The 27,453-nt window shown below is 41.2% G+C and overlaps 1 protein-coding gene across 3 annotated transcripts; it reads right to left on the reverse strand.

Annotated features, from left to right (window-relative positions):
• Positions 1-3,679: 3,679 nt before the first annotated feature.
• Positions 3,680-25,934, reverse strand: LOC132892660 (uncharacterized). Of its 3 annotated transcripts, none has more exons than XM_060930969.1 (14): positions 25,829-25,934; positions 24,920-24,973; positions 23,810-23,887; positions 21,556-21,630; positions 10,862-10,912; positions 10,673-10,750; positions 8,890-8,979; positions 8,194-8,280; positions 6,282-6,302; positions 6,056-6,130; positions 4,391-4,429; positions 4,248-4,319; positions 4,114-4,146; positions 3,680-3,868 (listed from the first exon to the last, which is right to left on the reverse strand). In XM_060930969.1, the coding sequence occupies exons 2-14, from the start codon at positions 24,948-24,950 to the stop codon at positions 3,816-3,818; spliced, it is 783 nt and encodes a 260-aa protein (XP_060786952.1). In that variant the 5' UTR covers positions 24,951-24,973; positions 25,829-25,934; the 3' UTR covers positions 3,680-3,815. The 3 variants fall into 3 exon arrangements, with proteins under 3 accessions (XP_060786952.1, XP_060786953.1, XP_060786951.1); XM_060930970.1 differs by lacking the exon at positions 25,829-25,934 and adding an exon at positions 25,765-25,824; XM_060930968.1 differs by lacking the exon at positions 25,829-25,934 and adding an exon at positions 25,409-25,744.
• Positions 25,935-27,453: the final 1,519 nt, after the last annotated feature.

Consider the following 27,453-nt stretch of genomic DNA (forward strand, 5'->3'; position numbering starts at 1 on the left):
TTTATGATCAAATGTTTTGTCAAAAAGAAATTCAGATGTGTTTGATACAGAAGGTGTGGTCACAGTGTCCTGTCTTATGCCCCGCCCAGTCAAACACATTTCAGTGAAGTATTTTATTTCTGTTGCTCTGATTTGCATCGTTCTGTCAGTGCTACAAGTTTATTCTTAAAATATTACGATTTCCAAGGAATTTCAGATATAAAGTTTAATATAAATTCAGCTGTACAGTTTACCAAGGTAAAGATTACAGATAATAATAATAATCATAATAATAATAATAATATATGGTAATTTCCAAGTTATTTTTTGTCAGTTGAATAAGTAATACGTTATGTAAATTGTGTTTAAAGGTTTATTTTGTTACAGCAGCAGGATTCTGTTTTCTGTAGTTTTATCGATTTTCTCAGTGATCTGGTTATAATACTCACACAGTTACTGAAAATCACATCATGTGTAGCTGGAGATCAGAGATTTAATCTAAACTGTGCTGGAGTTAAAATTTCCTTTTAAAATTATATTGATGATAAAACTTGCAATAATTCGCACATGAAGGTAAAGCATCATCTCGTGTCATGGAGGAGAGAACAAATAAGGAACTGATTACTGAAAGGGGAAAAACACAAACAGCTGCTTTAATATATATATAATTTGTAAATTAGCTTTAGTTCTATTTTATATTGAGCTGTAAATTCAAACTAAGGAACGTTTTCTTGGTTTATTTTATTATATGAGTTTTATGAGATTTATTGTTTGCTGTAGTTTAATCCTGTTTCCTCTGTCGTCAGTTACGAGTGCTCAGAAAAATAAATCACATGATTCTGTTTGCTTTTTGAATAAAGTTCAGAGACCCAAAAAAAAAAAAAGCTCTGTGAAAGGGATTTCCACCAAACAGTATTTCCTCCTCAATTTTGATGAATTCCTCCCACTGTCAGGAAGATTAATATCTCAGAAAGCCTGCAGAGGAACCTGATTTACACCACCTGTACACGAGACCCTCATTCCTTCAGTCAATAACCACAGCCTGGGATCTCAGGTGAGAATCAAATCAAATCAAATCCTGTTCGTCTCTCTCTCTCTCACACACACACACACACACACACACACACACACACACACACACACTCCAACATGCAGTGAAACACCTTTTATGACTGTCTGTGATATAAAATAGAATTTACTTCCGTAGAAATAATAATAATAATAATAATCATAATAATAATAATAAACGTATAAAATATATAAAACAGACAGTAAAATGTATGAACTGTACATGGTATAAACTGCAGATTTGTGCAGCTCACTGCTGTTCAGCATCACGCCGACACTACAGTAGATATTTGTAGATACGCTGTGTGAGTCCTGTGCAGAGAAATATAAGGTCTATATGCACTCATTAGGAACATCCCCACATCCACCTGCTGTCTGATGCAGTTCTCTAATCAGCCGATCCCTCGACAGCAGCACAATGCTGCTGGACAAAGTTGGACAAATTGGACAAGTCTTTAGAGGAGTGTTTGTTTCAGGAGGAGTGTTTGGAGGAGTGTTTGTTTCAGGAGGAGTGTTTGGAGGAGTGTTTGTTTCAGGAGGAGTGTTTGTTGCAGGAGGAGTGTTTGTTGCAGGAGCGGTGTTTGGAGGAGTGTTTGTTTCAGGAGGAGTGTTTGTTTCAGGAGGAGTGTTTGTTGCAGGAGGAGTGTTTGTTTCAGGAGCAGTGTTTGGAGGAGTGTTTGTTTCAGGAGGAGTGTTTGGAGGAGTGTTTGCAGTGTTTGTTGCAGGAGGAGTGTTTGGAGTGTTTGTTTCAGGAGGAGTGTTTGTTTTAGGAGGAGTGTTTGGAGGAGTGTTTGGTTCAGGAGGAGTGTTTGCAGTGTTTGTTGCAGGAGGAGTGTTTGTTTCAGGAGCAGTGTTTGGAGGAGTGTTTGTTTCAGGAGGAGTGTTTGGAGGAGTGTTTGGTTCAGGAGGAGTGTTTGGAGTGTTTGTTTCAGGAGGAGTGTTTGGAGGAGTGTTTGGTTCAGGAGGAGTGTTTGGAGTGTTTGTTGCAGGATGAGTGTTTGGTTCAGGAACAGTGTTTGGAGGAGTGTTTGTTGCAGGAGGAGTGTTTGTTGCAGGAGGAGTGTTTGGAGGAGTGTTTGTTGTAGGAGGAGTGTTTGTTGCAGGAGGAGTGTTTGGAGGAGTGTTTGTTGCAGGAGGAGTCTCATCTCATCTCATTATCTGTAGCCGCTTTATCCTGTTCTACAGGGTCGCAGGCGAGCTGGAGCCTATCCCAGCTGACTACGGGTGAAAGGCGGGGTTCACCCTGGACAAGTCGCCAGGTCATCACAGGGCTGACACATAGACACAGACAACCATTCACACTCACACCTACGCTCAATTTAGAGTCACCAGTTAACCTAACCTGCATGTCTTTGGACTGTGGGGGAAACCGGAGCACCCGGAGGAAACCCACGCGGACACGGGGAGAACATGCAAACTCCACACAGAAAGGCCCTCGCCGGCCACGGGGCTCGAACCCGGACCTTCTTGCTGTGAGGCGACAGCGCTAACCACTACACCACCGTGCCACCCTAGTTCAGGAGGAGTGCACTGTTAAAAAAAAAGTTACGCCAACTTAAAAATTCAAGGCAACTTACTGCACAGGATTTTTGAGTTTATGTGACAACTAAGATTTTTAAGTTTTGAAGAAAGTTGTGCCAACTTATACTTTTGGTCTCAGATAACTTAGCCTTCATATTCACACAAACTTAATTTTTTCAGTTTTACATGATAAGAATTCAACTTTAAGGCCACTAATCTTTCATCCAAGTAAAAACTTCAAAATTTGAGTTCAATTTTCTTTTTATCCCACAATAAAACAAATAATAATCCAGTTCAAATAGCATGTTTATTTTAACATGATGGGAGCAAAACTGCTATAAAACTGTAGTGGCGGTGCTTTTTTGTTAAGTCACACATTTTCAGCCTGAAGCTAATTTGACAAACGAAATGTGCAAACAATTCAGTACCAGCCAATTAAAATGCTACAAATGGCATACAACGGTGCACTTGGATGAAAGATTAGTGGCCTTAAAGTTGAATTCTTATCATGTAAAACTGAAAAAATTAAGTTTGTGTGAATATGAAGGCGAAGTTATCTGAGACCAAAAGTATAAGTTTGCACAACTTTCTTCAAAACTTAAAAATCTTGGTTGTCACATAAACTCAAAAATCCTGTGCAGTAAGTTGCCTTGAATTTTTAAGTTGGCGTAACTTTTTTTTTACAGTGTGTTTGGTTCAGGATTAGTCTTTGTTTCAGGAGGACTGTTTGGAGGAGTGTTTGTTTCAGGAGGAGTGTTTGTTTCAGGAGGAGTGTTTGGTTCAGGAGGAGTGTTTCCCATCACTGCTGTGTGAGATGAAGTGTTAATTTCATTAAGTGTCCTGTCTGCTGCTCCACCTCCCTCATTAACACTCTGTTCACAGGCTGAGGGTGGGGCAGCATGAGTCCTGCCCCTCTACCAGTGCAGTTCCCATTTCTGACCACTAGGTGCATGAGGACTTCAGAACATAAACCTCACAGGCAGTGATTTAATTTAATTTATTTAAATGTGAGGAAACAGAGTCCTCGTTTACAAAATTACAGAAAATAAAGGAAACAATGAAAAGCAAAATCAACAGGAACAATCATGTGGAAAATATTAAACTGTTCAGGATTAAAAGTTTAAAATGACCCAGTAAATTAATCCCAATGCTCCAGATGATCAGTAAAGACTTTTAAAAGCAAATCATACAAGATATAATTATCTGCTCTCTGATTGGTTTTCATGAAGATCACTTCCTCGTTGTATTTAACACGTTGTAGTTGCTAAAATCATCTCATTAATGGTGCAGATGTATAAATCTAGGAGAGAGTTTAAACAAATAGTTAGTACCTAGTAATTAATAACTAGTAATTAAGTAGAAAATTAGCATTTTCTGCATGCTACTACTACTGCTAAGAAGAAGAAGAATTACTAGTATTGTTTTTATTCAGAAATATTAAACTGCATCTTGGTGAATGTTTCATTTTGTTAAATCTCAGAGGAACTCAAACAAACTCCAGTAAGCTCTTAAAGCACTGTGAGATCCTTCAGAACTGAGTTTTACCTTTAATCTGCACTGGGATGGTCGTCATGGAACCTTTACACACAACAAAACAAACAGTACAGACATTGATGATGCCCAGTTTTGGTTAAAATGAATAACTTAAACAAATATTAATCGACCATGATGAACTTTACTTTGAAGATCCAAGGTCTTGTCCCTGCATTCTTTTGTCACTCGGTTCCAACTGGTAATACAGTCAGCAAATCCTGAAGAAAACAATCCGATATTAAGCACATGGTGTGTTTTGTGTTTTAAATCCAGGTGTAAGTGTATTTACCTGTCTGGCTGCCAGTGAACTGACTCTTCGCGATGTTTCCTGTGAAGAGATACGAGAGAAAACGAATCCGTTCCAAAAGTCAAATCACTTGCCAACTTTTACACCTTATCCACAGGAGCTTTGTAATTGAATATGGGAGTACGCTAATATGAGTTATCACTCAAAACCACTCCAACAGAACGATCTTTTTCTCTCCAATCAAACAGGAGAAGATCCAGTTGATACGTGAATGTGGAATTACCTGCACAGGTGTTTTAAACTCTGTGATATTATCTGACTCCTGTCATAGAAATCTGAACCTCAAAAGTAGCCAAAAATATGCGAAAGAAGTCACCTTGAAGCACTTTTATTGTATAAAACAATTTGAGCGCTGAGCAATATCCAGGACACACACTGAAGTCTGAACTTCCACCAATAATTTTTAAACTGTCCCCCTGCAAAGGACCCACCCTAGAACCGCCCAAAAGACAAAATAGTGGCTCCTATTAAAATCATTGTAAAGGGACTTTTCTTTGTTTGAACACAGACTTCTGATTGGCTGCCCCATACAGGCTTCTCATTGGCTAAAACAGAACTTCCACTGTCTTTAAAATAAAACAGACCTGCTCATATTTCTCACCATGAAACATCTTAAGGTTTTAACTACACAATGGCACTAAGTGCTTTTACAGTGATAACAATTGGTGGTGAAGAAACACAAGATGGTTACAAACAAGATCTTCGAAACACTTAAACTCAAACTGTTCCTAACCTCAGCTTAATGGAGCCTAGTGTCAGAAAACCTCATTTCTCCATGACCTTATAAAAATATTTGTGCAGGTTAATGCAGTTTTGTGTGTCACACCCATAAAATATTGAAATGAGAGCATACTAACTTTCTAAACTGGCTAACAAATGAACATTCCACAGTCTGATCTACTGATCCTTGTAACACAGAGCCTGGCACAGAGATAACCGTGGCCACAGAAACAGAATTATTTACACCTTGTGAAGCCCTAAACAGCAATTTTGAGGTATAAAATAATCCTACACTCCACCTGGAAGCCCCGCCCCCACCACCCCGTTCAATACAATTGTGTGCTTCCAGTTTTGGGGAAGAGCGATATACGGTATGGGTGTGATGGACAAGGGTGCACATACTTTTGACAATATATTGTGTAAACAAAATTGTTGGTCACATCCTTTGGTGTGTTTAATCGCAATTTAGTGTCTACAATCTGCTACAGAGAGAAACAGGACGAACCAATCAGAATCGTGCATCATAAAATCCCCACACTGTCATCGTACTGTCATCACTTTAAGTGGAACTGAGATAAGAGCAGTTTGTGGTATTTTATTAACAATCCCATCATCATGCTGGGGTCAAACACATCACAGACAGCAGGGACCAAAGGAAAATAAAATAAAGTTTGGTTTACATGTTGACCCAGATGTAGATGTTTTAGAAGATAATAAATGGTAATGCATGTTCGATCTACTACAAGTTCAAAACTCAAATGTTTATAACAATTAACATTTATTTAAAAAATGATTGCAAGGTCCTTCAGAATCATCCCACCTTCAGAAGGTCAGCGTGGTGCGGCTCGAACCTTCAGCAGCACAAATAATAAACCAACAAACCAAACCTTCTTTATATAACTGACATGTTAGCAAGAGATGATTTACCAAACAGCCGAAATGACGCTGGAAGGCAGTTTTTGCTCCAGTAAGGAAACATCTTCATAATACATTCAGAATACTCTGAGAGAGAGAGAGAGAGAGAGAGAGAGAGAGAATGTTTACTGAAAAAATCCAAAATGAATCAAACGCTATGTGAACAGAAATTACAGATTGATTTTAATTTCATACAAGAAAAATTTCAATCTCAAGCTCAAAAATGTTAAGCTTTTACCTTTACTTCTTCCAAAATGTTCTGTTAAGAGACAAAAGAGACACCAGAAGACAAAAATCAGCTCCGAAAAAAATTTCATTAAATAAATAAATATATTAGGGATAAAATTAGCTCGTATGTTTAAAGTTGTTAATTTTCTGTGAAGCAGCTTTGCGACAGTCTTTTTAAAAGCACTATGCAAATAATCTGACTCGACTTGATTAAGAAAAATTTAAAATACATTCACACTCATCTCATCTCCTCTAGCCGCTTTATCCTGTTCTACAGGGTCGCAGGCGAGCTGGATCCTATCCCAGCTGACTACGGGTGAAAGGCGGGGTTCACCCTGGACAAGTCGCCAGGTCATCACAGGGCTGACACATAGACACAGACAACCATTCACACTCACATTCACACCTACGCTCAATTTAGAGTCACCAGTTAACCTAACCTGCATGTCTTTGGACTGTGGGGGAAACCGGAGCACCCGGAGGAAACCCACGCGGACACGGGGAGAACATGCAAACTCCACACAGAAAGGCCCTCGCCGGCCACGGGGCTCGAACCCGGACCTTCTTGCTGTGAGGCGACAGCGCTAACCACTACACCACCGTGCCGCCCCACATTCACACTACGTAGCATATTATTATTATTATTATTATTTAATTCTTAAAAACTCATTATATTGTGAAAAGTTAAAAGTAGACTGCCTTTCAGATTTTTCAAGTGTAGATCATAAAAAGAATTTTCCCCGACACCCGATTATTTTTGTTTAGTGACCGAAAGCTACTGAATTCAAATCACAGACTTACAATTTTATTATGTTTTTTTAAATAGAACAATTACTGAACTTGGGCAGCACGGTGGTGTAGTGGTTAGCGCTGTCGCCTCACAGCAAGAAGGTCCTGGGTTCGAGCCCCGTGGCCGGCGAGGGCCTTTCTGTGTGGAGTTTGCATGTTCTCCCCGTGTCCATGTGGGTTTCCTCCGGGTGCTCCGGTTTCCCCCACAGTCCAAAGACATGCAGGTTAGGTTAACTGGTGACTCTAAATTGAGCGTAGGTGTGAATGTGAGTGTGAATGGTTGTCTGTGTCTATGTGTCAGCCCTGTGATGACCTGGCGACTTGTCCAGGGTGAACCCCGCCTTTCACCCGTAGTCAGCTGGGATAGGATCCAGCTTGCCTGCGACCCTGTAGAACAGGATAAAGCGGCTACAGATAATGAGATGAGAATGAGATGAATTAATGAACTTAAGGCCACATGGCCTGAAATTCTCCGCTGTTTTTTCCTGCTTCCCCATGACCCAATTCAAGATACTATGTCATGCATCCCGTGGTGGGCTTTCCCCGTTCACGCAAGGCATTGTGGGATACAAATTTGAAACAGGAGAGAAAAATGGAGGACGTGAGTGTGCGAATGAAACATGAAAGAGCGACTACAGTAACGGAAAGAAAGCGAGAAGAAAAGACATTATGTTCTATACGAAGGAAAGGAAACGCAGGACCAAACTAATAAATATGGGCGCTCAGCGAGCACCTCGGTGTGATCAGCTGTTCGTTTAGCGACAGAATGATGGAACTGTCAGTGCACGCTCAAAGGGAAACCTGTAGATGGCAGTAATGCAACACTGTGGATGCCAGCTGCCATAAAACCCAAAAGAAGAAGAAGAAGGTAAACCTGCGCATGCGCACACGGACTTCCTCTGTCTGCTTGACTGCGCCAAGCGAGCGATTTCATGCACATTATTTGCTTTAATCCCCTCAAATTAAATAACTTCCCAGCCACAGAACGGCCTGATATTTTGTGAGATATTACAGAAATAAACAGATATCACAATCACCACATTTCAGACGGAACCAAATTTCACCAATCGAAAGGCCGGCTCGCTTTAAAAGCTCATTGTATCTTGAAATGTTAAATTTGTGTAAATACTTACCCAGAGCACTTAACATGTGCAGGTTGTCCTGATTGATGCAGTTCATCACTCTCTTTATGGACGCTCTGATCCAGCAGAAAAAGGAATCTTAATATTAAACAGAATTTAAAATCAAAACAAATCACCATTTTAATCTTAAAGAAACAGCTCTTTTTAAATTTCGTAAACTCATGAGCTCTGTAAATGACTGCAGGTGTAATGAATACAGGGCGTGTCACCACGAGATGAGTCCAGTGTCTCAAAAGAGATCTCTTCACTCTGAGACGGAGCGATGTGAAACGAGACTGAGTCAAAAAAAAGGTCCAAAATAATGTTTTTGTAATTTTGCTGTAAACACATTCCATAATCAAAAATGTGTCCATCAGCAAAATATTCTACTGGACAACAACGTAGAAATGTGACTCTGTTGGCGAAATAAATGTGAGCGACGCATTAATTTCAGTTTCCACATCACAAAGTTTACAGCTGATTTTCTCCAAACTGGATTCTCTGATAAACGGATCATCAACATTTTCACTCGTTTCTCTGGATTACCTGCACCACATTTCACAAACCAGCCCTTATTTTAAAGATCATTAACTGAAGATTTAGAATATCCAATAAAACAGCGGGCTTTTTGACTAATTGGACTCATTTTGTCTTGACATGCCTCATATATTGACATAGTCAAAATAACAAACAAACAAGAAAAAAAACCTCGATTATTGGACATAAATGGTGGCTTTTTGTTGTTGTCCTGCTGCGGTGTGTCACCCAGAAACCGCAGAAATGATTCCAGGAAACACACTGGAATGAAACAAACACAAATCACATTTTATTGTAGAATTATATATAATTTTATATAAAACTGTCATATTACCTATTGCATATGTTAAAGTTATAACAACAACAGCAACAACAACAATAATAATAATTATTATTAGTATTATTATTATTACACTGCAGAGCTGCTGAGTTCTGGACTCTGATTGGTCAGATTTGAAGGTGTTGATTAATTCTCTTTAGTATAAATATGCAGGTGATTATAGGAAATTGAGCGTGCCGATTAGTCGAGAAATTCTGATTATTTCTCGATAATCACCTCAAATGACTCGGGAACATGGCTCCAATCGCTTCATCACTGTACGTGAGGAAGAATTACAGATGATGAAAGAAAATGCTGTTCCTAAAAGCACTAAAGATGCTCCAAAGTTTGGTCTAAAACTATTCAAAGGGAAGGTGGGACTGGGATTCATTTTATCAAATTCAAAACAAAAGATTTTCTGTGGGGCGGCACAGTGGTGTAGTGGTTAGCGCTGTCGCCTCACAGCAAGAAGGTCCTGGGTTCGAGCCCCGGGGCCGGCGAGGGCCTTTCTGTGCGGAGTTTGCATGTTCTCCCCGTGTCCGCGTGGGTTTCCTCCGGGTGCTCCGGTTTCCCCCACAGTCCAAAGACATGCAGGTTAGGTTAACTGGTGACTCTAAATTGAGCGTAGGTGTGAGTGTGAATGGTTGTCTGTGTCTATGTGTCAGCCCTGTGATGACCTGGCGACTTGTCCAGGGTGAACCCCGCCTTTCACCCGTAGTCAGCTGGGATAGGATCCAGCTCGCCTGCGACCCTGTAGAACAGGATAAAGCGGCTAGAGATAATGGATAGATGGATTTTATGTGACTCGGCGTAGATCAGTGACATAAGTCTGGGCCGCAAAGTTATTACATTTATAAGAAGATTTTGAAGTTTGAAATAAATTATTTAAAAAAAAAATAATCATACTGAAACAGTTATCTGCCTCAGGCTCAGTGAATATTGAGGAATAATAACCTCAACCTCGACTTCGACTCTGTTATTATTCACCCAAATTCACTTTATCTTCAGAGAATAATTGTTAAATAACAGCAGCTCTGACAGTAGCACAGGTTTATATTAATGCACTCACTCTAATACGTTATTGTTTCTATAGTAACAGCTATGAGTACAGCAGATGCTCTACATCAACAGATACCGGTGTAATCATTTATATGAGGATGTTTTCTTAAAATAACATTTATGGAAGGAGTCTCCAGTGTCAGCGCTTTGAAGCAATCAGAGGTGAAGCTATAACTGTACATTTTCCCACATCGTAACTTCTGCAGTTTCTCAAGAACATGACAAGCTTCAAGAGCGAGGATAACGAGACGCCAGAGAGGGAATGAGTGTTTATCGCTGCTATAACGTCAGTGAGAACAGGAAATAACTTCATCTACAATATTAACTGTAACTACACACAGATAAATTTATGATGTCATTCATTAATAAATCAAAATATTTGGAAGTTGATGTAGCGTAAGAGAAATAAATATAAAACACTTGGGGACGTTCTGTTATCGGAAACTCATCATCACACATCATCAGTGTTTATTATTTACACAACACATTTCACAAACGCAGGTTAGCTCTACACCAGGCAGTAAAACTTTACACTGAGTAAACAGGAAGTTAAAAAATAAGTATTAAATACTTTACTTGCGGCATCGATGGGGTTCTTGCCGATCTCTTTGAAACAATTCAGGAATGATTTTATATCATTCAACACAGCAGTCACTGTTATAAAGGCAAGTACACTTATTATTATTATTATTATTATTATTATTATTACACAAATGAAAGTGCCAATTTTTTTCAGTTAATTTTGAACACAGCTGAGGTACAGACCAGCCTGATCCAGCAGAGCTTCAGTGGACACTGATGGATCCTCTTTCTTCACTGGAGAAGATGAAAATGCATGATGATTATTAGATCTAATCACGCAGCAGATGCTTTTATCCAAGAAGTTTTATGAGTGACAAGAAATAATATTAAGCTTTAAGTTTTTAAGCAGATTTTAAAAAAAATTATTTGTGTATGATGATTAAAGATTGGGAAATAATCAGGACACTTGGATGTGCAGTTAGAAAAAATTAGACACTGGCTTCGTGTGCTTCTGCTGTTGTTGGAAGTTAAAGATAATTCTAAGCTTTTTATGTTCATGCAGCCATATAAACGCTAGCTTGATGCGTCTTTCCATTTTTTCTGACATCAAATGATTTAGATTAGGTGTCACCAATGACAGTATATATATATATATGAGTGATTCCACGCTTATGGGTACTGAAATGGGGACATGAACTTATTTTTAAAAATTCACCTAAAACCATTTCTTTTTTTACCATCAGGTCACAAAACATGTAATCTTTAATGAATGATATGTTAAAAGATAACTTTAATTTTCTGAGATGTAATAAAAACATATTTATATGCCAAAGTCAGAACGTAACAGAAGTGTTGTGGACATATATATTCTCAATTTTAACAATGTAGAATTACTTTTTGAAACATAGGAAGGTGATGTTTTAGCAAATATAATTAATAAACATGTGTAGTAGAATAAACATACACATTCTTTCAATAAGATTAACATGGTATAGAGCTAGATTGTAATTAATTTGTAACAGACGCGAGATGGACAATCGTAACAGAAGTAATGTAACAGACATCATTTTGGAACTCATAGGCTTGACTTTGGCATATAAATATGTTTTTATTACATCTCAGAAAATTAAAGTTACCTTTTAACATATCATTCATTAAAGATTACATGTTTTGTGACCTGATGGTAAAAAAAGAAATGGTTTTAGGTGAATAAGTTCATGTCCCCATTTCAGTACCCATAAGCGTGGAATCACTCATATATATATATATATATATATATATATATATATATATATATATATATATATATATATGGGTGGACAACAGGGTCCAATTCACTCCCACTGTGCAGTTTTGAGGCCTTTTTTTATGTTAAAATGGAATTCTTACTCTGTGAAAATTGGAGCGAGAGTCTCAACACAACCTGCGTTTTGAGGGAATCATCTCTGTTCTCCATGATGTTCACTTCTGAATGGAGAAGTGCTTTTATATCATCCTCTTGTTCTGTCAGCACTGTGACTGGCTAACCTTAACAAGCTACACTGAGTGTTAGCTAAGGTCATACAGTCAATAATAAACTGTTATCAGACGTAGCTCGTGTTAGCAGCCTTGGCTTCTGCCATCACATCGTTCACTCATGTCAGTTTGTTAGCTATAAAATCAATACGATGAGACATTACAGGTATTTAGCAGATACTCTTATCCCAGCCTGGGGAGCAGTTGGGGGTTAGGTGCCTTGCTCAAGGACACTTCAGCCATGGATTTTCCTGCCAGTCCAGGGACTCAAACCAGTGACCCTTTGGGCCCAAGGCTGCTTCTCTAACCTTTAGAGAATTCCCCACTGAGGGTCTGTTGGAACAGTTTACAACAGAACATGACATGCCTTTGCTACAGAGCTTCAGGTGTGTGTTGGAAAGTACGTGCACGCTCATGAGACACAACTGTTGTGTCCCAAACAGTAAACCTCTTCAACCATGCCCTTTTATTTACTGTCAAATAATATATAGTCAGGAAAAATATTGAGGGAGATATCAGGGTTGACTGAATTTGGATAGGCCGCAGTCAAAAGCTGAAAATCAGCCTAGAAATGGAGTTTCGTTCCAAGAATTCGGGCACTACCTAACTTTTGGTTTTTCTGAGACTCAAGTGAATGAAGAATCATATTTAAAAAGTTCTCCATGAAAAAACCTGCAGTATTTGAGAAAATGATCCCCCAAGTTGTCGATCTAGCGAAAAAAATTGACAATTTGGGGTCTATATCTCTTTTTGATGGTGCATATCTTTTTTAATATAAAACATACAGCATTGATTTTTTCTGTGGCCATTACCAATCCCACCATGTATACATCCTGTGAATACAAGTCAATTATCTTTAACCAAATAAAAGATACACAAAGTGTAATACAGCACTTCATCAAGATTGAGCAGGATAAACTTCACTCTCTATGCAACTCATTTTTTCCAGGCCAAATTTTTTGAATATCTCTTGAAACCAATGTCAATCCGTTAATTCAGAAAGATAACTAGCATTTGAAATTAAGTATTCATTGAATAAAGGTTAATTGTAGTTATAACTTGTGAACTGAAATTAAATCTCATTCCACATTTCAGTAGAACTGATGGTCTAGACTATAAGATTTCTTACAGAAACACTTTAAAATCAGATTCTAAAAAAAGAACTATGAAAAAAAAGTTTGCCATAAGATTTCAAATATGAAACAAAAAATTTAATGATTTTATCAAATTAATTTTGCCTCAAGAACCAAAGTTCGACTAGTACAATATTAGCAATACCTGTTAGGACTAGGACTGTTTTGGCCTCTAGAGGCCGCTGTTATTTCCTTTTCATGTCGTGTTTATTTTGGCCTCTAGAGGCCGCCACTGTTCCTGTGTTTTGTGTTTGTGTTAATTGCCTAATTATCTTCACCTGTGTCCTTAATTAGTTTGTCTATTTATACCCCTGAGTTCAGTCCTCTTGTCACGGAGTCTTTGTGCTGTTATGTTTATCTCCAGTTTCCTTTGTACTGTGTTTTTTGATCTTCTTAGCTTTTGAATTTTTGCACTTTGCTTTTCTTTTGGATTATACTCTTTGGTTTTTTTTGTCTTTTGTTTTGCCCTGTATATAGTGTATATAGTTTAAATAAACCTTTTGATTCTTTTTCTACTTCCGCCTCACGCCTCTGCATTTGAGTCATCCCCCTGGTGGCCTAGTGGGGGTTTGCTGGATTATCACACCAACGAACCAGGTTCGAATCCCAGCAAAACCCTAACAGAAAGACTCCGTCATGACCGACTCAGCAGAGGCTGCTTCAACTGTCTACCCGGCCAACCTTCAGGGAATTATGGCAGCTTTGACACGCTTCGGAGCGACCATGGACGCTCATGGACGTACGCTCACCAGCCAACGTGAGGCCCTCGCTCGCCACGAGGAACTGCTTCAGCAAATTGGGAAAACCCTGGCACAGCTGACATCTCTGCCTGCATCTCCTGCTCCTGATCCAGTTCCTGCTCCTGATCCAGCTCCCACTCCTGCTCCAGTGCCTCCTGCAATGCTGCCTTCTTCACCTCGCGAACCCAGCCTTCCTGCACCACAGAGGTATGACGGCAAGCACAGTGAGTGCCGAGAGTTCCTTACCCAGTGTCAACTCACCTTTGAGCTTCAGCCTACCACCTACACTACGGATCGCCGCAAGATTGCCTTTGTGATCACCTTATTAGCTGGTAAGGCGCGAGCCTGGGCTACTGCTATCTGGCAAAGACAGGGACCTGAGTGCTTTGATTTCCAGCTGTTTTCTGAAGAGATGCTTCGGGTCTTCGATCAGGCAGACATCAGTACCGACGCAGCCCGAAAGCTCATGTCCATCCGGCAAGGAGGAAGCGTCGCAGATTACGCCATCTCGTTCCGAACACTCGCAGCAGTAAGTGGATGGAACGAGACTGCCCTGGTGTCAGCCTTCCACCATGGTCTGTCTGACCCCATCAAGGACGGTCTGGCCTCTATTGGATGCCCAAGTGACCTCGAAACCCTCATCTCACATGCTATTCGTCTGGACAACAGGATGAGAGAACGCCACCAAGCCTTGAGCCCCCCCAGCCTCCCTACCTCTACCTGGAGACCGTCTACCTCCTTCAGTGACTGTCCAGAACCCATGCAAGTGGGTCGTACTCGCCTCTCCGCATCTGAGAGGGAGCGCAGAAGGAGGGACAAGTGCTGCATCTACTGTGGCAAGCCTGGTCACTTCCGAGCATCATGTCCCGAACTCTTGGGAAAAGGACCGCCCCGTCCAGCCGAGGGAGGGTTGTGACGGGGCCTACCCTCTCTCCCGGACTCCCTGGTCAAGGAATCTACATCCCGGTCTCCATCTCCTGGGGTGAGTCTGTCCACTCTTGTCAAGCTTTGATAGACTCAGGGGCGGCTGGGAACTTTATGGATATTCACTTCGCCCAAAGCATCAATATTCCGACTGCACCTCTTGAAGTCCCACTGTCTGTGTCTGCCCTCGATGGCCAAGCGTTAGGTGATGGAAGAGTCACCCAAGTTACTTCTCCAGTTTTCCTCCAGTCTCAAGGTCACAAGGAAGAAATATCCCTGCACCTGATTCCTTCACCTGAGTTCCCAGTTATTCTAGGCCTTCCTTGGCTTACTCGCCACAACCCTTGCATAGACTGGGTAACAAGCCAGGTTGTGGAATGGGGCCCTGCATGCCATGCCTCTTGTCTGCTCTCTAGCTCTCCTGTGTCTCCTGCCGAGCCCCCTGATCTCACCGAGTTATCTCAAGTTCCCACAGAGTACTGGGATCTCAAGGAGGTATTCAGCAAGAGCAGGGCCGCCGTTCTTCCTCCGCACCGGGCCTACGACTGTGCCATCGACTTGCTCCCTGGGACTACCCCTCCTCGTGGCAGACTGTTTTCACTCTCTCAGCCAGAACGCAAGGCCATGGAGGAATACCTCAAAGATGCCCTGGTCTCTGGGTTTATTCGACCCTCCACTTCACCTGCTGGAGCCGGCTTCTTCTTTGTCGGCAAGAAGGATGGGGGGCTCCGACCATGTATTGATTACAGGGGCCTGAATAAGATCACTGTGCGCAACCGATATCCCCTTCCGCTGATGTCCACAGCTTTCGACCTGCTCCAAGGCGCCACCGTCTTCACCAAGTTGGACCTACGGAACGCATACCACCTCATCCGTATCCGACAGGGAGACGAGTGGAAGACTGCCTTTAACACCCCGTCTGGGCACTACGAATACCAGGTGATGCCCTTCGGACTCACCAACGCACCAGCTGTTTTTCAGTCCCTAATCAACGACGTCTTAAGGGACATGATTAACCTATACGTTTTTGTCTACCTCGACGACATCCTTATCTTTTCCAAGACCGTGCAGGAGCACCGCCACCATGTCCGCCAGGTTCTCCAGAGGCTGCTACAGAACAATCTGTTCGCCAAGGCCCAGAAATGCGAATTTCATGTTCCCGAGGTCTCCTTTCTGGGATTTATTGTACGGACAGGCCAACTCCAAATGGACCCTGCCAAGACCCTGGCCGTCCGGGATTGGCCTACTCCCAAGTCCGTTAAGGAGGTTCAGCGGTTCTTAGGATTCGCTAACTTCTACCGCAAGTTCATCAGGAACTTCAGTTCTGTGGCAGCACCCATGTCAGACCTCACCAAAGGGACAGGTGGATCTTATGGCTGGTCTCCTCAGGCAGAAAAGGCGTTCAAAGACCTCAAGGACCGCTTCTGCACGGCACCCATTCTGGTTCTCCCGGACACCTCCCAACCATTCATCGTGGAGGTGGACGCCTCGGACAGTGGTGTCGGCGCGGTGCTCTCTCAACGTTCGGAAGGAAAGCTGCACCCCTGCGCTTACTTCTCCCACCGCCTGAGTCCTGCTGAGTCCCGGTACGATGTGGGGGATCGAGAACTGCTAGCGGTCAAACTGGCCCTTGAGGAGTGGAGGCACTGGCTGGAGGGAGCACAACATCCATTCCTGGTTTGGACTGACCACAAGAACCTGGAGTACCTCCAGCAAGCCAAGAGACTGAACCCTCGACAGGCTAGGTGGGCCCTGTTTTTCAGTCGGTTTGACTTCACCCTCTCATACCGCCCCGGCTCCAAGAACACCAAACCTGACGCACTGTCCAGACTGTTCTCTGCCACTAACAGGGAGAATGAAGTCGGGCCTATTATCCCTGTATCCCGGATTGTGGCCCCTGTCCGCTGGGGTATTGAGGAGGCTGTCCGACGAGCCCAACGCCAGGACCCCGGTCCTGGGACGGGGCCACCAGGCCTCTTGTACGTCCCACATCAAGCCCGGGCCAAGGTTCTCCAGTGGGGTCACTCTTCCCCTCTCACCGCCCACCCGGGAGCTCGGAGGACCCTGGACTTCCTGAAAAGACGCTTCTGGTGGCCTAACATGGAGAAGGAAGTAAGGTCATTTGTCCTGTCCTGTGAGGTTTGCACCAGAACCAAGAACCCACGACAGCGTCCCCAGGGTCTCCTGCATCCTCTGACCATTCCCCGGCGTCCCTGGTCCCACGTGGCAGTCGACTTTATCACGGGTCTCCCTGAGTCACAAGGTAACACGGTCATTTTGGTCTTAGTTGACAGATTCTCCAAGGCCTGCCGCTTCATACCACTGTGCAAACTCCCCTCTGCTCTTGAAACTGCGAAACTTTTGTTTAATCATGTCTTCCGAGTCTTTGGTCTTCCACAGGACATCGTCTCAGACCGAGGGCCCCAGTTCTCCTCCCGAGTGTGGCACGGGTTCTGCAAGGTCATCGGAGCCACTGCCAGCCTCTCCTCTGGGTTTCACCCACAGTCCAATGGTCAGACGGAGAGGCTCAACCAGGACCTGGAAACCACCCTGCGAGGCCTGGCTATGGATAACCCGACATCGTGGAGCACCTGGCTGCCATGGGCGGAGTACGCCCACAACACCCTGCAGTCATCGGCCACCAAGCTGTCGCCATTCCAGTGCCAATTCGGGTTCCAGCCACCTCTGTTCCCGGACCAGGAGGAGGACGCGGGGGTGCCCTCGGTCAACCAATATGTGAGACGGTGTCGCAAGACCTGGAGCAAGGTCAGGAAGACCCTCATACAGACCTCCAGAACCAACCAGACTCAGGCCAACCGCCATAGAAGACCTGCACACGCTTTCCGCCCTGGGCAGCGTGTTTGGCTGTCCACTAAGGACCTTCCACTGCGGGTGGAGAACCGCAAGCTTGCTCCTCGCTACATTGGCCCCTTCAAGGTGGTGCGCAGGGTGAACCCTGTCTCCTACCGGCTCCAGTTGCCCCGGACTCTGAGGATCAACCCCACTTTCCATGTTTCCCTGTTACGGCCCGTACTGACGTCTACGTATGCCCCTGCCCCTAGGAACCCCCCACCCCCCCGCATCTTCCAGGGGCAGACTGTGTTCACTGTGAATCGCCTGCTTGACTCCCGCCGGGTCCGCGGCGGGTTGCAATATCTGGTGGACTGGGAGGGCTATGGTCCTGAGGAGCGCTGCTGGGTTCCTGCTCGGGATGTCCTTGATAAAGAACTATGTCGGGACTTCCATTCGGCCCATCCGGATCGCCCTGGGAACGTCAGGAGACGCTCCTAGAGGGGGGGGTCCTGTTAGGACTAGGACTGTTTTGGCCTCTAGAGGCCGCTGTTATTTCCTTTTCATGTCGTGTTTATTTTGGCCTCTAGAGGCCGCCACTGTTCCTGTGTTTTGTGTTTGTGTTAATTGCCTAATTATCTTCACCTGTGTCCTTAATTAGTTTGTCTATTTATACCCCTGAGTTCAGTCCTCTTGTCACGGAGTCTTTGTGCTGTTATGTTTATCTCCAGTTTCCTTTGTACTGTGTTTTTTGATCTTCTTAGCTTTTGAATTTTTGCACTTTGCTTTTCTTTTGGATTATACTCTTTGGTTTTTTTTGTCTTTTGTTTTGCCCTGTATATAGTGTATATAGTTTAAATAAACCTTTTGATTCTTTTTCTACTTCCGCCTCACGCCTCTGCATTTGAGTCATCCCCCTGGTGGCCTAGTGGGGGTTTGCTGGATTATCACACCAACGAACCAGGTTCGAATCCCAGCAAAACCCTAACAAATACCAGTATATAGTAGGCCTGACACACAATATTTAACAAAATAATATACTTCTCTGGCTGGATGCAAAAATTACAAATTAAGAATTTCTTTAAAAAGATGGTTTGCTATCATTATAGGCCTATCATAGAAACACAATATCGTCTACTTGTTAATTTAATGTATTAAGTTCGTATGCACAATGACCAAATTGCTTTTAAAAATGTTGAAATTAAGAGAGGTGGAATGGGTATTAGATTTTAAATATGCACAGTATAACAATTTACAATGAAAACAAGAGAGAATAACAATATCTTAAACAAAACAATCTACATGTAAACTAGCCGCTGGAATATGTATGTGTTCAAATGTCAAAATCACTGTCATTAGACATTCTCATTATCTCCTGGCCAGCAATGACTTTTCTTTCAATAACTGTTTTGCAGAAGTCAGTATAACTTTTTTGATACTGCTGAACTGTTCTGTAAAATAAGCAAACAAAATCAATACAAAATGCAGTTCTTCATAAATTTTTCTATGTATGAAATTATTGACCACACACTGAACTACTCAAGTCAACTGCATGAATTTGTAAGTCCAAGTGAAGGAGTGTGAATTATTTCTTTGGGAGGGGGAATGGGTTTTGGTCAGAAAGAAAGGCACCAGGCACATCCTGAGTAACAATATTCTTTTTAGAAATAGAAATACTGGTATATGTGCCTACCTGTATTATCTTAATAATCTCATCATTTCTATCTTTTGAATATTGGATTGGAATCTTTCAGTAGCCCTAACAGATAACTTAATTGATTTACATAGACATCATTTACATACCCTTCTTTTCCATCAGCCTTTTCTTTTTTACTGAGAAAGCGAGTATATTCTCTATAGCAGGTTTTGTGGGTATAAGTAATGTCATGATGTGTTTGAAATGTAGTGCCCCGATTCTCGGAACGGGATTGAACGATAGCGTGTTCTGACAGTGAACGTGCTGCGCAATGATTGACCTACTTACCCATTAGGCTTGCTCTGATTGGCCGAGCCGTTACTGGTAGCCTCATAACGACTGAATCGGGAACCTTACGTGCTTGAAGAAAGTTCGCTTCTTAATATAATTTCTTTGATTAACTGCAGGATTTCAAGTGGAGAACTTTTTATATACGATTCTTGTGGGTATAAGTAATGTCATGATGTGTTTGAAATGTAGTGCCCCGATTCTCGGAACGGGGTTGAACGATAGCGCGTTCTGACAGCGGCCTAGGAGGAAAAAAGACAGAACACTGTTCTGGAAAATAATCTTTGGAGATGTAACTTAAAACAAGTTTGCTCTGGGTCCCACAGACTAACATAGGAAGGGGCGGGGTCAGAAACTGTACTACAGTCAGTCACTAGAGGGCCCTCAGACACATTTTGGCTTCACTTTTGAATTCTTCTCGTTACGTCCACTCATGTATATATGTTACAGGTAAGTTTAAAAAAAATTCAACCTAGGAGATTTTTTTTGACCTGGGTTAAAAATTTTAACCAAGTTCATAATTTCCAACCTCAGTAAAATTTTGGATTATCTAAGATTCTTAAAAGGGATTTTCTATCACATCTTTCATCCACTTCCTCTCTATCTACACCTACCCAGCATTTCCTCTTGGCTGTCTTATCTACCTAATTAGAATTTTCTTTTACGTACTTTTTTTCATACTTAACCAGGATTCAAACTTAGAACTTTCAGACTCTGAAGTCAACACTTTAACCACTACACCAGTCACAAGGAGTGTTATGTAGATTTTTAATTTATTAATGAGTCCAGTCTTATTATGTCATCGAGTAGTTTAAAATACAAAGTTTTCCCAAATCCTAACCCTAAACCCAACCCGAGATAGTACAGCTCCCTAATACAAGTAGTAAATTATGAACTGGGTTAAAAATTCTAACCTAGGTTAAAAAAATTCCACCTGACCTACAGGTCTGACCTGGAACATATACAGGGTGTCATGCACAGAGACATATAAACTGAGATGCCGCACTGCTGCTAAATCCTATAGGATGGAAAATGTTAACACATCCACCATCTTGTTCTGGGCAAAACTGACCTGTAAGCCAATGCATTTAGTCAATGGAGAGTTGTGGGTCTTTTAGGATTAAAAAAAATAATAAAAATAAAAGTTACACATTTCTCAACTGATTCCCATAACTGTTGTCTTACATTTAAGGGTTTACGATTTATGTTTGAAAAATACATTGGTCTGACAATCGACATTCAAACTATATTTCAACAACTACATGAAGGAGACAGAAATACACATATCGTCAGAAATGCTAAACCCTTAGCCTTACCTAACCCTAACCCTAGCCTTCACAATGATATTTATCTTTAATATTCTTCTAGTAAAGTTACCTTACTTTTTCATAAATACAAGGTGGCTATAATGAGTAACTTTGATAGCTTCACCATTCTAATATCACCATTAACTTGGTAGGATAGTAGTATTCATAGTGTTACACAGCTAACATTACAAGCATAATGTTAACTTACTCTGATTGGTTAGAACCATAGCCTCGTTACAACAGCATGCAACATGTTGGAATTTCTAAATACCAAAAAACAATTATGCAGTTTTACCTGTGAAAGGTTATTCCAGTACCACAGGTTTCTACCGTTCAACTTTTTTTTTTTTAGAACATTACGCAGCCCAAGAGTCCGGTATTTTTTAATTATTTTCAGTCCGTGTTTTCTAGAGACCATTTACTTTTATTCATTTGCATTGAAATAAATGTCATGGTCATGCATACAACATTTTCTTCACTAATTCACGCACACACACGCACGCACACACAGGTATAATATAATTAAGATGCTGAAATTTCTCACTTTCTGTCACAATGTCTTGAACAGTCTGGAATGTACACTGCATCAGTGCTTTTTCACAGTTCTGAGCAATGCAACCTACAAAACAAAATGAACATTTATTGACATTTATTTGTTTATATTATATGGACATGAGCGTTTTACTAGGAAATACACTATTTGCATTTTCCATCCGAGCTCCATCCGGGACATGGAGAACCAAAATCTCTATCTGTCACTTGTGAGGAAATCGATTAATAGTTTTGATAAATTTGGGGACTTTTTGTTAGTGAATGTGTTGCCATAAAAAAAAAATCACATGTTGGCTTGAAGATAAGAAGTTTATCTTCTCGTGTTGAAAAACTTGCATTTTTCATATGAAATACATCACAGATCTGAGTGACATATTTAAATAATATTGGCTGGCGTTGAGTGGTCTATCAGATACAGTATATTCCATCCAGCTAGCATGATACTGAACGAGTTAAAGACGAGCAGCTGAATGGAATATATCTAATAGACCAAAAAAATTTCAGCCAATATTATTATTATTATTATCCATCCATCCATCCATTATCTCTAGCCACTTTATCCTGTTCTACAGGGTCGCAGGCGAGCTGGATCCTATCCCAGCTGACTACGGGCGAAAGGCGGGGTACACCCTGGACAAGTCGCCAGGTCATCACAGGGCTGACACATAGACACAGACAACCATTCACACTCACATTCACACCTACGCTCAATTTAGAGTCACCAGTTAACCTAACCTGCATGTCTTTGGACTGTGGGGGAAACCGGAGCACCCGGAGGAAACCCACGCGGACACGGGGAGAACATGCAAACTCCGCACAGAAAGGCCCTCGCCGGCCCCGGGGCTCAAACCCGGACCTTCTTGCTGTGAGGCAACAGCGCTAACCACTACACCACCGTGCCGCCCCTACTTCTTCTTCTTCTTCTCCTCATAATACATACACATTCCTTTCAGGTGTTGCATCTTTCTCTTTCAGAATTCTCTCAAAATCTTCTGTATTTAACGACACAAACCTGGCGGCCATGTTTGTTTACAATTTGTCACAGTCGCTTGCTAGTGTGGAAGTTTTACATCTCCAGCGTGGAGACGTCATGCTGTCTTGACAACCATCATCCATGCAATATCCTAAACCATATTCAACGCTCATTCTCCATTGGGAAGAGTGACGTAGTACATGTAGGATAAGCGATATGCTAGCAACATTGCATGCTATCAAACCAAAAGAATGAAACCCGCTAGAAGGGAATAGAACACGTTTTTATTCCATCAAAAAAGTGTCCTGTATGGATAATAAATTCTGATATTTCACTCCGATGATGTCAGTCCCAGTGTTTTCCCGCTACTAGATGCGCGTTGTTAAAATGGCGAATTGGTTCAAAATTAAAATTATTTTGATTAACTTGTGTATTTTTTGTGTGTGTTGATGTGTCCATATAATATAAAGAACATTACACGGTGGGGTGAAGATATGAAGTTTATCTTCTCGTGTTGAAAATATGCTCGCTCGTGATATATGCATTCACCACTTGAAGATAAACTTCATATCTTCACACAGCTGTCTAATATCCTTTAATCACAATCATTTATTCAGAATGAAATTTCTATCCAAACGAATGAGCTGACTCAAAATCCTTCTCATAAAATACGACAGTAATCACCATGATACCGTTTTTAATCAGAAACTGTCTGGAAACTTTCCGCATCGTTAGGAAACTGTTCATGTTGCGCCTTTATGTGAATTCACTTCAGTAAAGTTGGCCTGGCTTTTGATACACTCTGCTAACATGCTAACATGCTAACTCTCTGACAGGACTCGCTCGCTGCCGCGCGCTCTTGTCGTCATGGTAACGGTGCCCGGATTGAAAAAGTGTAATGCACGCGTGAGCAGAGATTCTGTTTATTTTTTTTTAGATGTCATCTATTATTATTATTATTATTTTAATTTTTACTCATTGTTGCTAACTGGTATAAATTCGTTGGACTGAAGAAAATATTCGGAGAGATGATGAATTTAAACAACGCCGATGGAAACTGGAGCTACGCAACCAACGCAACGCAACGGACGTGACGTCATATAAACGTCATTCTGCTTTGACGGCCGCCATTTTAAGTCAGTAATTAAATTCCCTTTACTGTAGCGTTCTGAGCTGAGGGACCAAGAAATTATCTTATAAACAAGAATTATTCACGTTTTTAGAAAAACTGAACACATAAAGTTGAAGTGAAAGAGTTTAACTTTTTAGTTACCTTGAAGTTTAGCTGTCTGCATTTCTCCATATTGGTCATGACAGGAGTTTTTCTCCAAACATGGCCCTCTAATACAGTCTGTGAAAAATGAAAATAAATAAATACAACAGTAAACAAACACCAATCTGACACTTCAGTCCATCTTTATTACTGAATAATGCATCATCATCATCATCATCATCACTGAGACATAATGTGATTAATTCTTGCATAAAACTCAAATCTATCTCTGAATCCCCTGTTCACACACTCATTTCACATATTTATGATATAGAGTACTGTACAAACATCTTAAGCACCTTATTTTTTAAAATAAATTTTAAACATCGAATCAGAAACATTTCAGATTTCCAAACATTATTTTTCCAGTACAAAATTAAATGTTGCAGATAAATGTTTGTCAGTAAAGAAAGCAGCATATTACAGTATGTTAGAGTCCGCTTTTCAGATAACAACTTAACAACATAACGAAGGCTGCTGGGTTTTACTGCAAAAAATAAGGAGCAAAAGTGACAGTTAATGTCTGTGGCTCATTCTGAAAGAGACTCAGTGAAACTTACAGCTAATTTTATTATAACACAAATTGTACCTGAGGCTACTATTGTTTTCATGAAATTAAATGTTTCTACATTTAAAAAATACTGGTCAATATTTGTGTGTGATCACCAGTTGCTTTAAATATATAGTTTCAGGTACAATGTGTGCAGGTTTATCAGGAAATGATCTCATGTCCAATGATTTATGTTTTGTGGCTAAACCGGTTTGATTCTTCCATTTTTTAAAATGCAATAATCACCCTTCTTCTTGTCATTGTACTTCATCATCCGCAGCTCACAGCACTTCAGGAACATCTTGGTTTAGAGGATTTTTTTTCACGCCTTACAAATAACTTGATAATCTTTGTAGCTTTCATTTTTAACAAAACCCCTATGCACTACAGCTAACATGCAAATTCAAACAAACTGTGGTAACATGTGGGATGCACTTCTTCCCATCTTTTGTTTTTCACCTTTTGCTTTCATTTCAGGATAAACCCTATGACTTGGAGCAGTGACAAATTAGTTTCACTTTCCTGTAAAGCTGAACAAAATGAGCTGATCATTGAGTTACCCAAAATCAGGAGAAAAGTGAAAGGATTCATCTTGCTGTGGAGATGTACAGAAACTAAAAAAAAAAACAGAGAGAGAGAGAGAGAGAGAGAGAGCAAAACATTCAACGTTTATAGAGAAATGCTATAATTAATGGTCAAATATAAAAAATTGTGCTCGTATGCTATGTAATAATAATAATAATAATAATAATAATAATAATAATAATAATAATAATAAATTCCTGTAGAACAGGATAAAGCGGCTAGAGATAATGAGATGAGATGAGATGAGATGAGATGAGATGAGATGATAAATTACATTGTATACAATGTTCACATACTATATAAACTGGTAAAGATATGGCAATTAATACAATATCCATAATATTATTTTAATAATAACAATAAAAACAAAAGACAAAACACACACACACACACACACACACACACACACACACACACACACACACACACACACACACACACACACACTCCCAGAGTGTACAGACCAGTTTAAAATGATCCTCTGTGTTGTCAGCTAACAGTAGTGAGGAATGCAGGAGTTCACCTGTTAAACTCAGTACTCAGTGGGCGTGTCCCAAATCAAACACACCCACACACCTACGCAGCACAATGCCTCAGTGTGAAATCCCCACAGAGACACTCACATTAACACTACAGACAAATACTACCACAAACACAACCAGGAGAATGAATACAACTTATACAAGTCAGTAATAAACCACAGTGTGTGTTAAAGTAAAATACTGAGTGTGATGAAGCAGAGTTACTGTTACTAGAGGAAGTGCAGTTTACAGACAGGAAGTAACAATAAACTACAACTGCAAAATTAAGAGTCAAAGACCTTTAACCTCCCTTCACTTTCTTCACAAGGCAGCACACTCCCCGACTGCTGTTATATTTCATACCACTGTTTTTTCTTCTTTACTGAAGAGCAGCATGACTTCTGAAATCGGTCTTGAACACATGTCAGTGATTTCCAGCTGGAGAATCCTTGGAACCCATGTGAGCCTGGTTCACTATCACTTGTGTTTGTGGAGAATGTTGCCACCTATGGTTGGATTTCTGTTTCGGCGTCTAGCTCCACAAGGTCGAAAGTCTCCATTGGAGGGGAATTTTTGATCTCAGCACTGGACAAGAATGAAGGTCCTGAAAGCCAGTTTGTGTATTTTAATACAGTTGTTGGCACAGTTCCATGGTCAGCTGGTCAGTGTGTTGTATACGAATGAAACGTCACTGTTCAGGGTGAGTTGACTTCCTGAGACAGTACACATCATGGCATACATGTAGAATCTCTTGTGTGTATTGCTGATGTAACCCAACACAATCCTGCTGTCTGTGTAGAGCTTCATATTGTGTACGTCAGTGCTTATTTCATCTCTCGACAGCCAAGACAGTGGCACGCAACTCTAATCGGTGAATGGTGTGAGCTGCATGGGAAGCCACATTGGATTTACTCATGACAAAACCCCGAGAGGACATCAGAGAGGTGGAACATTGGGTCTTTGGATATGAAGCTGCTCCAACTCCACTGAATCTTTCCATTCCATCCACTGGCTTCCTTTGTCTACTGGAAGTGGTTCGCCCCCCCACTCAAAATGTTCAGTGTAAAGTTTTACAAGGGGACATCAGGCACTTCATTACTAGTTCTTGATTGTTCAGAAGGAGGCGATCTGAAAGGTAAAGGCACTACCCAACTATTCAAATCTTCCTCTTGGTGCATAGTCTGCAAGAAACTCCCATCATCCACTGATACAGTTGGCTTGCTATCATGCTGTGCTATTCCTCTCACTTGTGAAGATTTGTTACGTAAAGCTGTACTCTCAAATTACTGCTTCACTTGGGTATTGCTAGGGTAAAGGCTTAAGAATGATGCACAGCCATTGCTGAGCACATTGGTTCTGTAGACACTAACACTGTCAGATTTTGTGGGCTCCTTCCAGACACACTTCTCCAAAGATGACCCAGCCAAAGTCCAGATGTTGTGCATGTGGTGTATTGTGTTCTCTCACCACATCTCCACCAAGGTGTAGGAGAAGAGTCGCATTGGAGTCAACTGGAGGAATTTCACCCACTATGGGTTTCAGGTAGTAATAATAATAATAATAATAATATTACTACTACTACTACTACTAATAATAATAATAATAATAATTTATTTTGATTCAGGAAATAGTGTGATGTATTTTTCAGGTTTACTGTTTTACCTCTCCTTCATTTTCATTTTCATTTTGTGATAAACACATCCTTCCTGCTTTCATTTTCACCTGTAAATAAACCGAGTGAAACAAACAAACAAATAAATAACAGACAAAAACACAAAACTCCAATAAATATTATTATTATTAGGGCGGCACGGTGGTGTAGTGGTTAGCGCTGTCGCCTCACAGCAAGAAGGTCTGGGTTCGAGCCCCGTGGCCGGCGAGGGCCTTTCTGTGTGGAGTTTGCATGTTCTCCCCGTGTCCGCGTGGGTTTCCTCCGGGTGCTCCGGTTTCCCCCACAGTCCAAAGACATGCAGGTTAGGTTAACTGGT

This window comes from Neoarius graeffei, chromosome 10 (genome assembly GCF_027579695.1).
Source record: "Neoarius graeffei isolate fNeoGra1 chromosome 10, fNeoGra1.pri, whole genome shotgun sequence".
Classification (NCBI taxonomy): Eukaryota; Metazoa; Chordata; class Actinopteri; order Siluriformes; family Ariidae; genus Neoarius; species Neoarius graeffei.

Coding starts and splice junctions, on each gene's coding strand:
- LOC132892660 (XM_060930969.1), bottom strand. CDS start 24,950: ATGAATCCTTTCACTTTTCTCCTGATTTTGG. Junction 10,913..21,555: donor TCAAGACATTGTGACAGAAA/GTGAGAAATTTC, acceptor CATCTTCTCCAG/TGAAGAAAGAGGATCCATCA. Junction 10,751..10,861: donor AGCTCTGCTGGATCAGGCTG/GTCTGTACCTCA, acceptor CCTTTATAACAG/TGACTGCTGTGTTGAATGAT.